At 41.1% G+C, this 12,318-nt stretch overlaps 2 protein-coding genes across 7 annotated transcripts; one reads left to right on the top strand and one right to left on the bottom strand.

Annotated features, from left to right (window-relative positions):
* Window positions 1–7,527, top strand: LOC117851298 (uncharacterized). 6 transcript variants are annotated; one of them, XR_011898083.1, is made up of 10 exons: window positions 1–395; window positions 1,164–1,215; window positions 1,541–1,614; window positions 1,761–1,850; window positions 2,145–2,288; window positions 3,154–3,205; window positions 4,099–4,172; window positions 4,781–4,870; window positions 5,234–5,404; window positions 5,521–7,527. XR_011898083.1 is itself a non-coding variant. In XM_034733091.2 (9 exons), the coding sequence occupies exons 1-9, from the start codon at window positions 268–270 to the stop codon at window positions 5,265–5,267; spliced, it is 738 nt and encodes a 245-aa protein (XP_034588982.1). In that variant the 5' UTR covers window positions 1–267; the 3' UTR covers window positions 5,268–7,527. The 6 variants fall into 6 exon arrangements, 5 of the variants coding, with proteins under 5 accessions (XP_034588982.1, XP_034588985.1, XP_034588986.1 ...); XM_034733091.2 differs by having other exon boundaries at window positions 5,234–7,527; XM_034733094.2 differs by lacking the exons at window positions 5,234–5,404; window positions 5,521–7,527 and adding an exon at window positions 5,004–5,163.
* Window positions 7,528–7,855: 328 nt separating this feature from the next.
* Window positions 7,856–11,964, bottom strand: LOC117851294 (uncharacterized). Its single transcript, XM_034733088.2, has 2 exons — window positions 8,558–11,964; window positions 7,856–8,395 (listed from the first exon to the last, which is right to left on the bottom strand). Exons 1-2 carry the CDS (start codon window positions 11,607–11,609, stop codon window positions 8,010–8,012), a joined length of 3,438 nt encoding a protein of 1,145 aa, XP_034588979.1. The 5' UTR covers window positions 11,610–11,964; the 3' UTR covers window positions 7,856–8,009.
* Window positions 11,965–12,318: the final 354 nt, after the last annotated feature.

The raw sequence follows: 12,318 nt of genomic DNA, 5'->3' as shown, positions 1-12,318 counted from the left end.
CGCGGGGCTCCGCCCGTCGCCGCCGGCGACTCGGCTCTCGCAAGAAGCCTACTCCTAACCGCAACCTCGGTGCCCTCCACGACTTCCAAGTCGCGAGATGCGGCGGCGGCGCCTCCCGCGGCCTACGTGGCCGCGTCCCCACCTCCGCTTCCGCCGCGCCGACGTGTCAGCGTCCCATCCACTCCGCGTTCCTCCTATTACTTGTCTCCGCCGGCAACTGTTCGCCCCCCACTAAATCCGCGGGCTGTTTCCTCTCGAGGGGTGATCATGGCGGCGCAGGGATCCCTAGTCGCGTGGAGGGTGGTGTTCGCGGCGCTGGGATTGCTGATGGTGGGCACGCTGGTGTACACCTGCGCCACCGACGGCTCGCCTTTCCGCCCCGAGCTGCTTACGCCGTAAGTACTGATTTTCTTTTTCCTCGCCAACTTCCGTGGGATTTGATGCTTTTGTGGGGGATTTGATAGTGATTACTGCGGCGAGCTTTGGCAAAGTCGTTAGTTTCTTACGTCAGTTATGTGCTTGCTTGCGGATTGTTAGGAGAAGCTAATGCGATTTTGTTGAATTGGATGTTTGTGTGTTCAAGTAGCCATTGTGAGGGTTGTGGGTTGTGTATGGCAACTTTCTTGGCTGCTGATTAGCAAAAGTAATGGGTCAATCGCATGCTCCCTGCTGGTTGGTTGCAAATTTTTGGTGGATATATCATTGTGAAATTGTCAGGAGACGTTATGAACTGTTGATGTAGCACTTGCAAAGCCATATGTGTTCTGTTGTGAAGTGAAGTTTGTTAACTGAACCTTATTACCATAGTTGATTATAAATTTGTGTAAGACAATTTTTTATAAGCACATAAGTGTAGAATGTTTCTTGTGTTTGCGTTTTCCTTGATAAGTAAGGTGGAATTGGTGTGTTATCAATATCTTATCATGAAAACTTAGGCTTGCTTGACAGTGCTGCAAATAGTAGTCTTGAGAGATGTTACTTTTAGAGTTGGTTTGGAATCATGCTATATACAGTGAAGTTTGTTCTTGAGAGAATTGGCACATTTTTTGACAAGTGAACTGTGTGTTACATCAGAGAGTAGTCATACCATCACTCTTTCACATGCTTACATGTACACAAAATCCATACATTCACTTCAAATTGTATTTCTTTATTGTGTGTAGGTGGATGAATGCAACACTGATTGATTTCTATGTGAATGTAATTGCAATTGCGGTAATGCCTTGATTTTTCTGACTTCAATTCCTAAGCAGTCACTTTTTTTATCATGGTTTTTTTTACCCAAAACCTGTGATGCTTACCACTTATGAGGAAACGTTTGCTGGAAGAACCTTTTTTACCATCCTTTGGAGGTAACAAGAAACACTGTCAAGTTATAACCTGGGGAAGTACCAAAATACTTCAAATATTTTGTTACCTCTGAAGGTATAGTTTAATAGTATCTCTTGCTACCTCCCATGGATGGTAAAGGGGCTGCTTATGGAGAGGTCAAATTTAATTTCTGACTGAAGTTAGAGATGCTTCTTGCATGGTGTTTCAGGCGTGGGTTATCTACAAGGAAGCAAACTGGATTAGTTCTGCCGTGTGGGTGGTTCTGTTGTTTTGCTTTGGCAGGTATTTGATTCCTTCTCTCTAATATTTTGTAAAACTTTTAGTTTTATGGCTTCTTTGTAGGCTTCTATGCTTTTGTTTGAATGGATGAATCCTATCAACTTGATGGTATCCACCTTTTTGCTTTTCTTTTTTTTTAAATCTTTCAGTGCTGCTACTTGTGCTTATATTGTTACAAAGCTTTTTGAAGTGACACCTGGAGGGCCATCTCACGATCCACTTGATCTTCTGTTTATCAGGTAGAGTACCAAATTATACACAATTAACCATTTAATATGCCATGCCTTCAGCTAATTAACTAAAATACTGAAAGTTCAGGATTAGTTGCATCCTAGATGTTGAGTAACATATTGACAAAGCAAACTGTGTTCTACTACATTCCCTGCTGCCACACTCCTATGACCACACAAGCTGATCTTGCTGATGTATTGAGATGTCCAAGGAATGTTATTTCGCATAAAGTGGCTGTTAGTTGCATCTTTGTTTACATCGATGCTAACTTGTCTCGACATGTATTCTCAAAACATTTCCAGGCAGGGTAATCTGTCCCAAAGAAAGTGCTCTTATGTCATAATTGGAAGGATTATGTTCAGCATTTTGGGTATATTCATGGCTGCCGTTGTCACATATACTGTCATCACTGATGGACTTCCTTTTAGGAAGGAATTATTGACACCGTAAGTGAATACTTCATAATTCATACTTTATTGCCTTGCTAGTTTCTGAGGCCCATTGAGCTCAATGTAATGGATACAAGTGTAAAAAGAGTAATTAGATGCAAGATTGCAGCAGCTTAGGAGAAATAACTCGCAGCCCTTGTGATTTCAACTTTCCAAATATATAGAGCAAGCTTGAAATGCGGGGATCCTGCTAGAAGCCTGTACACTGAAGTTACAGTCAAGATTTAATTCCTAAACTTTTGTGTTGAGTAAATTCCATGAAGCAATAGGTGTTTTGTCAAAATTACATGTCTAAGTTAAGTTTGGCAAACATTTAGTTAAATCTATCTCCATCTCCTTGCCAAAAAGATAAAAAAAAAATCCATCTCTGTTGAATCCTGTTAGATGCTTTGTAATCTGACTAGTAGGGACCATATATCTATGTCCCCTGCACCGATTTGATAGCCTCAGTCTCCCCTACAATCACCAGTCACCACTCACCACCACTTCAACCTTGGCCACAGTTGCCCCTCCCCGCCATCTCCTGCTGCAGCGATTGCAGGTCATGGCAAAGGGTGGTCGTGACATATTATATTTCTGCTTGTCAAGTTGTGATGAGTTGAATCAATTACATGTAGCTTTGGAAAATTCAACAAGTTAGCAACTGCCTGTGCAATTTAATCCCTTGTCAAAAGAGAGCTATTATTTTAAGTATCCATCTGTTAACATTGTTGACATTTGTGAAAAATGTTGTGTAAATATTTAATTCATTTGACAATTTAGATTGTCAACTAAATATATTTTGTTCATCATGTGAACTAAAACTGAAAGTTTCCTTTATCAAATAGAAATCTAAAGTTCACTGTTTCTACTGTGCACTTAGGTGGATGGCGGCAACCTTAATTGATTTCTACATAAATGTCTTTGCAATATCGGTAAGATATCTTGAACTTGGGCATGTATTTAGTACAAACCATGTAATAGATGCAATCATGCAAACTTTTTGGAGCCGAGCACCTAATCATCATTAATGAAAAAACCTTGCAAGTGCAGTTGTTAATCGGAACATATCTCCACTCAAAATGTCAACTTCCCAATTAATGTGTGTCAGGAGAAACACAAAGAGAAATCCCTGAGGAATTATAAATAGAAAGAAATTATAAAATAAAACAAATAATATTACTATAAATGTTCAGATTTTATCTTGAACTTCTAAAGCTAAAGGTGTTAGAGTCCAACATTCTGTAGAGTTTCTTATTGAAATGACACGCAGCTCTCCTGCGTAGTTCGAGGAAAAAACATTCTTTAGAGTCTAAAGGTTTTTTCGGTGTTGATTCAGTGCTTAGACCTACGTAGTTTGCTTTATTGCAACTAGTTCATGCTTTGCACTAAATATGCCCTCCTTCATCTTTTAGTATTTGTTTAAACTAATTATCTAAAAGACATTAGTTTGTTTATATGAACATAATGTGAAAATTTACTGTTATTATTAGTTTGTCCAAAGAATGGAGATCCCTTTTCTGTAACTAGTTCCTGAACTTTCTGTTTGAAATTTTCTGAGCTTTGATCATGCCAAGATGTTATAATTTTATCTCAAACATTTGGAGCATGCCATTTCAGTGGAAACATAATCAATTTAGTTTCCTCATAATATTTCCAGTGGATACCCTGATCTGCACATTACTTCTACCTCTTTTAGACCCTTGTATAAAATGTGCAGCAACAATTGTTTTTAGTACTTCGATGGTTATTATATTTGACTTGCCTACTAATTTCCGAAGTCTTACTTGGTGAAGATGGTTACTTAATCGTGATAATAAGCCTGCAGGTTTGGGTTGCTCACAAGGAATCGTCTTGGATATCAACTACCATTTGGATTGTCCTGTTGATATGCTTTGGAAGGTATATGAATCTTTTTCAAACATCAGCATCTTACCACTATTTTTACACAAAATCCATTTGTTGTGTGCTGATTTTACTGCAATACTTAGCCAAGTAGCCAAGTCATGCGTGAACAATAAATACTAGTAATTGTTGTGCAACTGCTTCTTTTGGGTCTCATGCCTGCATCAGGGGATTGTGGAATACTTCTGCTTGTAAATCTTAACATAAGGTGTACCTAGGAATCTATATCACCTAATACTGTAATTAACTTGCTATATACCTATATGTGTACATTTCATACTTAAGTATTGGAATATCTAATGCTTCTCCCCAGTAGTAGCTGACCTTGGGACTATGCGTGATTCATATGGGGGTGGTGTTTTCCTACTTGAAAGAATATATACCGCCATAAGTTACATGATCTACAATATGTAAAGTTGTTGTAACCCCATCGTGTGAAGTTTATGAAGGAAGACTTGTGTATTTGGGATACATATAGATGTATTTCCTTTTACAGTTATGGTGCATTCTTATGAGTATATTGACATCCAAAGTTGTGATTCATATTGATGATTTTATTTACGTAATTTATGAACCCTTATCCTTTTTATCCTTCTGTGCTATAGCATCACAACATGCGGCTACATTGCTCTCCAACTTTTCCAAGTATCATATCAAGATCCAATGTACCACGTGCTATTGAACTCTCACAGCAAGTATGGAACTGCGACTTCCTTGTAATCCTTCATCTTCTATGAGCCTGGTTAGCTTACAGCTGTCTAAACTTCTGCTTGACATTTGGTCATTGATCAGCCATTCATAATTCACATCTGTTTTAAATGTAGGAAGATTTGAAAATTTATTGAAGTGATATGTTCAGACTGGCTCATGATAATACAAATGTTCCCTACTATCTACATGTAAAGTTACTTCTGCAAAATGAACTGAAAGCTGAAGCTCTTTTATTGTACTTCTGATCCAATTGCATGGACAATGATCCTTTTTTTTTTGTCACCCTTGTGATAATCCTGAACTGTTTGATGCAAACAATTTCCGAAATCAAGCGATCTTATTTGTAGGGGTGCAATGGGCACTTCATGTTCCAAACATTGATCTGGTTGGCAATTAAGTTGCGTAAGCAGCTGCTTGCTCTTTGGCACATATCGCTACTGAATGCATGAAGGAGCCTCAATTTTAAATGGAGAAAAGCTCGAAACACAAGATGATCTCCATGTTCCTTCAGTTAATAGGTGATTACTGTACATGTCTCTTATTCCCTGTAGCTCTATTGCTTCTAGCTTATTTGTACCAAGTGACTACAAATCCTGGTCTGAGGTTAATTCGTGGCATATGGGTACCGCTCCAGAAAACAAATTGTGGTCTTCCAGTTACTTGCAAGTGTTCAAAGATTACCAGGAAAGTGATTGTCATCTACTACCAGGAGACCCTGGAGCATGGGGAACTTGTTAGCCCGGTCAACAATGGGAAGAAGCCTGCTGAGATTGTTGAACTGTAGGGCAGATATGGTTTGGCAGAGACAAGATGATGTACAGTGATGAAGCTATAAACCCCTCAAGTTGATTGAAGTTTCAAGTTTGCGTATAGGTCAATGGGAGCATGGAGCCTACTAGTTCTTCCGGGAATCAGCCTGTGATGTAGTTTTTTTCTTGGCAGAAAGAACACTGAGGAAGATTAGGATGGAAAATTGCCTGTTAACCAGCTCATGTAGATCCAAGACTCAATCAAGACTGCTAGGGATGAGAGGTTCCCAAGGGAAGCAGGAACTGGGCTTTCAAAAAGTTGTAGAGGCTTGTCGCCAAGGTACAGCCTGCGACTCTGCCAGGTTACTCAGGATGACTATTATCTGCTGGGATCTCACCTGTGGTCATCGCTGGCCCAGCACAGATAGCCTCTGTAGGGATGGTGCCAGTGAGGTAAGCTGCCGATGGGTGCGCCTGTATCGCACCTTACCTCCAAGGTCGAAGATCTCCTCGCCGATGAAGTTGCTACTGAGGTTAAGATGCTTGAGGTCCAGCATTGCTCCATTCTGGACATACTTGATAATCAAAATATAATCCCTGCTGCACACGATATAATTCATCGGCTAACTTGAACTTGAACACCGGTAAGTGCAGAATACGCCGGACGGCCGGAGTACAAGAATAGTAAAAGAATGAGCCAATCGCGTATCCACGGGTTCAAAGAGGTGAGTCAGAGCAAATTACCTAATCGCGGAAGTGAAGTGATGCCGTCAGTTTTCATTTCTGAGATGCTGTTTGATGTGGATGGTCTTTCCCCCGCCTATCCTCTGTTTCTGTCAATGCGTGCCTCTGAAGGTTGAGCTCCTGCATATAATCACATTCAAGGTGGCCTCTTTTGAGTGAACATCTCCTGTTAAGGCCCATGTTTGTATAATAGTGGCTTGAAGCGGAATTAATTTTTAGGCAGAAAATGCAAGAGTGACGAGGATGTGAAATTAACGTCAAGTTATATAACTGGCGTTTCCTTTGTAATGCCTTATGTAAAGCATTTCTGGACATTGTTTGTCTCAAGAGAAACAGATACAGATGAGCACTGCTACTGAAACTTTTGAATTGCAACGCACATTCATTAGAATAATGAGCTCAAATCAAATCCTACACTGGGCAGTGGCAGCGTCGCAGCTGCGTGTGACTGAGAATGCAGCGACCAGGAAGGTGAGCAAGAGGAAGCTCATGGTCACTGTCAATGCAGATAATAACTTGTAAAAAAAATGCAGACAGATACATTGAAATAAATACAAACTTTAATGTCAGAAGTCAATTCGACCTTGGTGCACGCTAAAGCCCATAGAAGGCCCTTCAATGCCCATTTATTCCCTAGGGCCGAAAAACATCACCACCACTCAAAAACTCCTCCGCACATCGCCGGCCCACAACGGCTGCAACGCCAACGAGCCAGCGAGCCAGCGGCGAGCGGCGAGCGGCGGCGCAGGCCGTCGGGCGGAGGACGGAGGTGCAGCAGCTGTCGTTGGACCCTTGGCGGAGCGTCCTACATTGCTACCCCTCCGCCTTGGGTCCCTGGTTCTGGGAGCCAACGACCTGCGGAACGAAGGCACGAAGTTGATAAACCAGATGAGGATTTTTGAGGAACCTCGTGCACACGATTAGCACCGGCCGCCGGGCTGGGTGCCATGTGGCCAGTAAGTCACCTCCCTTCTTGCAGTTCACGAGCCCTCTCCCTGTGGAATTTTGCATTCTTCAATTCCGCGGCTTATCGATTGTTTGGGCCTATTACTCTTATCTGAATAATTAGTACAGTTGGTAATTTGGTCTATGGTTTTATGTTGGACACTTGAACTGAGAATCAGACCTTTGCCCGTTGATTGAAGCAAGAGGTACGTCTAGCAGGCCCTCTTGACCCTATTTTGTATAAACTGTCACGATTAAAAAAAAAATATTTTCCTCGTTATTACAAAGTATAGAGACCCAATTATCCTCCCATTTTTTTTACCGAGGAGAAATCCATATTTCATCAAAAATATTTATCGGAGACATTTCTACTGCCTGACTCTCAATTCCAATAATTTGGCCTTGCACGATTCTGACTAGTTTCTACATTGTTGCGCTCAACTGGGTGTCAAAGTAGTAGAATGCTATTACGGAACTTGCATCAATTAGACAATGTAACAAAAATAAAGGTAATGTAGTTCCTGTGGCGAACTTTATTTCATTACTTGGTTAATAGTTCTGATACATGACAAACACAAACACAGTAGCGAAATGGAAGACCTGACCCACAACCACAAAGTAAATGATTCTTAAGCCCATTATGCTCTACTAGTATGTGAACAACAGAAATAACAGTACTTTTTGCTCAACCATGTAGCACTGCAAATGCTTCTTTGATTGTAATTGCTTCAGCATAAACATCCTGCATTGTTGGTCGATCATTTGGTGTCTCCATAGAGCACAAAAGACCGAGTTTAACGAGATGCAAGATGCAGATATCCACCCCATCTGTTGCATTATTTCCATGGTCCAAAATGTTGTCCGCATCACCATCTTCAGAACTTGGGACAATACAAGGATCTAGAACTTCAGCAATCTTTTGAGGGAATGCCTTTTCCACATACTTGTGAAGGTTCAAACCATCAGTAAACATCTCATCTGTTGGACGCTTCCCTGTGAGAATTTCTAAGATGATAATTCCATAGCTGTAGACATCGCCTTCAGTTGAGAGTTTGCTCCCGAAGCCGTACTCTGTAATATATGTGTAATTGGTCAAACAATTTTTTATCTCTTAATACCGACAAAAAAAAAAGAACATTGTCAAATAGTGGAAATGTAAAACATGAATAATCAAAAATAGACAAAACGGTTGTGATATTTAAAATCTCCAGTTTTTGTAGGAAACGTTTTCACCTGGTGCAATGTATCCAATTGATCCTCTTGGTCCCAATAAGCTTGTAGAACTATGATGGCATGAATGACTGAAGCTAAGAATAAACTTAGCTAACCCGAAGTCAGCAAGACGTGCACCCATGACATCATCAAGAAGGATATTGCTGGGCTTTAAATCACAATGGACCACAGGGGGCACACAATGATTGTGCAGATAATCCAAAGCAGAAGCTATGTCCGTGACTATTGTTATTCTGGAGCCCAAACTCAATGTTCTTTTCAATCCATACTTGTCCAGATTAGGATAGAGCCAGCCCTCTAGGCTACCATTAGGCATATATTCAAGAATGAGAGCTTTGAACTCATTTCCTATTGTATCAAATGTTGAGCATGCAGTTATCACCCTTAGAAGATTACGATGGCAAGTGTTCCTCAATGTCTCACACTCAGCAATGAAGCTCTTTGGTATGCCAAGTTGATCAAGTTTGAAAACCTTGATTGCAACTGTATGTTTTTCAAACTCAAATCTACCTTTGTAGACTGATCCAGATTTTCCTGAGCCAACCAAGTTGGCTAAGGAGAAACCATTTGTAGCTTTGACTAAATCAGCGTATGAGCACTGCATCAACTCCTTGCAGGATGGATGAGATGATTGTGTAACTTTCTTTCTCTTCTTCAAAAGAACAACGGCAAACCATGATAGCAAGACCAAAGCAAGAGCAGTAAATCCTACTATCTTCAGAATAGCAGAGGCTCGCCATTTTTTGGATGCCTCTGTATTGCATTGTGGCAGCTGTAGCAAAGGGATGCTGGCGCATAGCAACTTATTACCTTGAATAAACACCACTCCTGTGTTCTGAAATATCCCACCTGTTGGTACTGGTCCCTCAAGGTTGTTGAATGACAAATTCAGAAGCTTCATAGATGTGAAGGACTCAAAGAATTCAGGGATTTCACCAGACAGATTATTGAGAGAAAGATCCATCTCACTGACGCCTCTTAAGTTAGTGAAAGATTCAGGGATTGTCCCATGTAGAAGGTTCCCTTCCATGTGGATGGACTCCAAGTGCATGCAATGTCCCAGAGTGGAGGGGATTATTCCACTCAACTGGTTATAGGAAATATTCAGGGACTCGAGGTTTACCAAGCCGGCAATCTCCAGTGGTATTTCTCCAGACAGTTTGTTGTGAGACAAATCAAAACCTTCCGCAAGCGAGGAAAGAGTAAAGAGCTCCTTCGGTATGCTACCACTGAAGCTATTATGGGAGAGGTTCAGTGCTTCCAAATGTTTGCAGTATCCTAAAGCTTTTGGGATTGAACCACTGAAATTATTTTCTTGTAAGTTAAGCTCACTGAGTTGACTGAGATTACCAATGGACAGAGGTACTTGTCCAGAAAGTTTGTTCTGGTATAAGCTAAGGACAAACAAGTTTGGAAGGTTTCCAATTGAGTCTGGTAGATTTCCAGCAAGTAAATTATGTTCCATGTAAAGAAGTGTAAGGTTTTTGAGTTGCTCAATCTCCTGTGGTATGGCTCCAGATATTTTATTTGCTGTTAACAATAATACTTGTAAACTCCTTGGAAGGTCCCCAATGGAACTTGGTAGTGTTCCTTTAAGGATGTTCCTGTCTAGGCATAGGTAAACCAACTGGTCGCAATTTCTCAATGAGGATAAGAAAGACCAATCTCCGGCTTCGAGTTGATTTATCCCTAGATTCAGTTCAGTCAGGTAGGGAAGGTTCCTAAAGGAGGGAACAATTCCACTGAATGCATTGTCACGGAGATTTATCACTTGAATATTTGCTGCGAGGGCTAGGGATGCGGGGATTTGACCTCTAAGTTTATTTCCTTGCAAAATCAGTGTTTGAATATTTGGTAGGGTATGTCCTATGTTATTTGGAATTTCCCCAGTGAGGCTATTCATGCCCATGTTAAGGTATGTTAGCGTTGTTATGTTGTAAAGAGAAGCTGGAACAGTCCCCGACAGGTTGTTGAAACTCAGGTCTAATTGTTCTATTGTAGGAATAATGCTTAAACTCGATGGAATGGCTCCTTTGATGCTGTTCTGCGAAAGCAAAAGCCATGTCAGAGAGGAAAAGTTTCCTAGAGAGGTAGGTATGCTACCTGAGAGATTGTTTTCTGATAGGATTAGAATCTCTAGTGGTGACGAGGTATGCACAAGTGGCGGGATAGATCCAACGAAGTTATTAACCCCAAGGGCTAATATTACAATTGATGAGCTATTAAAAAGAGCAGAAGGAATCTCCCCAATGAGATGATTGTTTGTTAGATCTAGCAATTGAAGTGATGAACTGTTTGCAAGGAGAGGTGGGATGCCTCCGGTTAGCGTGTTGTTTGTGAGAATGACAGTCCTGATAAATGAATTGCTCCCGAGTGAAAGAGGAATACCGCCAGTTAGATCGTTGTTGGCGAGAAATAAAACTGATAGGTTGGAGAGTGTACCTAACCCGTCAGGGATGATTCCAGATAATTTGTTATTGAACAGATAGATCTTCTGAAGTTCTGAACATTCGCTGAGACTTTTGGGGATCTCACCATCAAGGAAATTGTTTGCAAGATTAATGATATGAAGGCGGGAGCAGGAAGACAGAGTATTTGGTATCATGCCTGTGAGGCTGTTGTTGCTGAGGTTCAAATAGGTGAGGTGATTCAGGTGCCCAAGTTCAGGTGGAATTTTCCCATTCAATTTATTATTCTGAAGGTGAATAGACCTAAGAAAACTGAGATTGCCAATACAAGGAGGTATCTGACCATGGAGGCCAGCTGAATCGAGAGCCAGGGAGACTACACGAGATGCGTGCCTCTTGCTGCAGGTGACACCAGGCCAGCTGCAGTACTGCACTGAATCATTTTTCCATGAAGCCATGGCTCCGGTGCTGTCAGAGAGGTGGAGCTTGAGGCAAAGCAGGGCCTGGAGATCAGTGTCAGATGTATTGTGAAGTGGTGCAGTGGGAGCTGAAGAAGATGCAATTGAGAGGAAGCAGGATAGACATGCGAGCAAGATGGCCACAAGCATAGGGGAACCAGGGGCGCTAGCATACTCAGATGCCATCTATTCGCCAGGGTGGATTACAGAGCTGGTGCTGTTTTCTCGTACTTCAATTGCAAACTTGAGTTGTGGTGCTTATGAGGCTATGGTACATGAATTTATAGAGCTGGCTCACCGTCCCCCAAGCAGGAAAATTCAGAAGAGAATAGGTTGTGCTTATTTCTGCAAATCAAATGGGTAAGTCCGCGAATCCGCAAATTACAGGTCGTTTTAAGCATTTCATGGACCAATGTGTGGGTTTTGCATTCGAACCCACTCCTATGCCTATCCCTGTGACACAGTAGTCAAACATCGGCGTATGGTCCATACACGGCAATATATACTCTCTGTGTTCAAAATAAAAAATCGTTTTGGCTTTACTGGTACATAGTTTTTACTTATGTATCTAGCCATATGTAAATGTTTAAATATATGATAAAAATTATACATGTAGAAAGGTTAAAATTACTTAAAATTTGTAACGAACGGGGTGTATATGGGCATGGTCCAAAATACATTCTTGAACGTTGTTTTGAAACTTTATGGCTACGGTGATGCCACTGTAAGTGTAATGGATACCCTGCAGTTATAGCGATGCAAATCCTGATTGGTGTGGCCTTCAGTATCTTCATTTTTTTAGATGGACTCATTTCTGTTGTGCTTATGTTGCACTCTGTGTACATAGATTCTGTGATGCTAAAAGATTAATTTTTGAATTTGCATACATAGAATT

This window comes from Setaria viridis, chromosome 4 (assembly GCF_005286985.2).
Source record: "Setaria viridis chromosome 4, Setaria_viridis_v4.0, whole genome shotgun sequence".
NCBI classification, from domain to species: domain Eukaryota; kingdom Viridiplantae; phylum Streptophyta; class Magnoliopsida; order Poales; family Poaceae; genus Setaria; species Setaria viridis.
Note: the sequence above shows the minus strand (reverse complement) of the source record. Positions and strands in the feature narration are given on the sequence as shown.

Excerpts from the sequence above, each read along its gene's own strand:
- LOC117851298 (XM_034733091.2), top strand. The coding sequence starts at position 268 with ATGGCGGCGCAGGGATCCCTAGTCGCGTGGAGGGTGGTGTTCGCGGCG. Across the intron at positions 1,615-1,760 it reads CTGTTGTTTTGCTTTGGCAG|TGCTGCTACTTGTGCTTATA; the intron begins GTATTTGATTCC and ends TAAATCTTTCAG. Across the intron at positions 2,289-3,153 it reads AGGAAGGAATTATTGACACC|GTGGATGGCGGCAACCTTAA; the intron begins GTAAGTGAATAC and ends CTGTGCACTTAG.
- LOC117851294 (XM_034733088.2), bottom strand. The coding sequence starts at position 11,609 with ATGGCATCTGAGTATGCTAGCGCCCCTGGTTCCCCTATGCTTGTGGCC. Across the intron at positions 8,396-8,557 it reads AATTGGATACATTGCACCAG|AGTACGGCTTCGGGAGCAAA; the intron begins GTGAAAACGTTT and ends CATATATTACAG.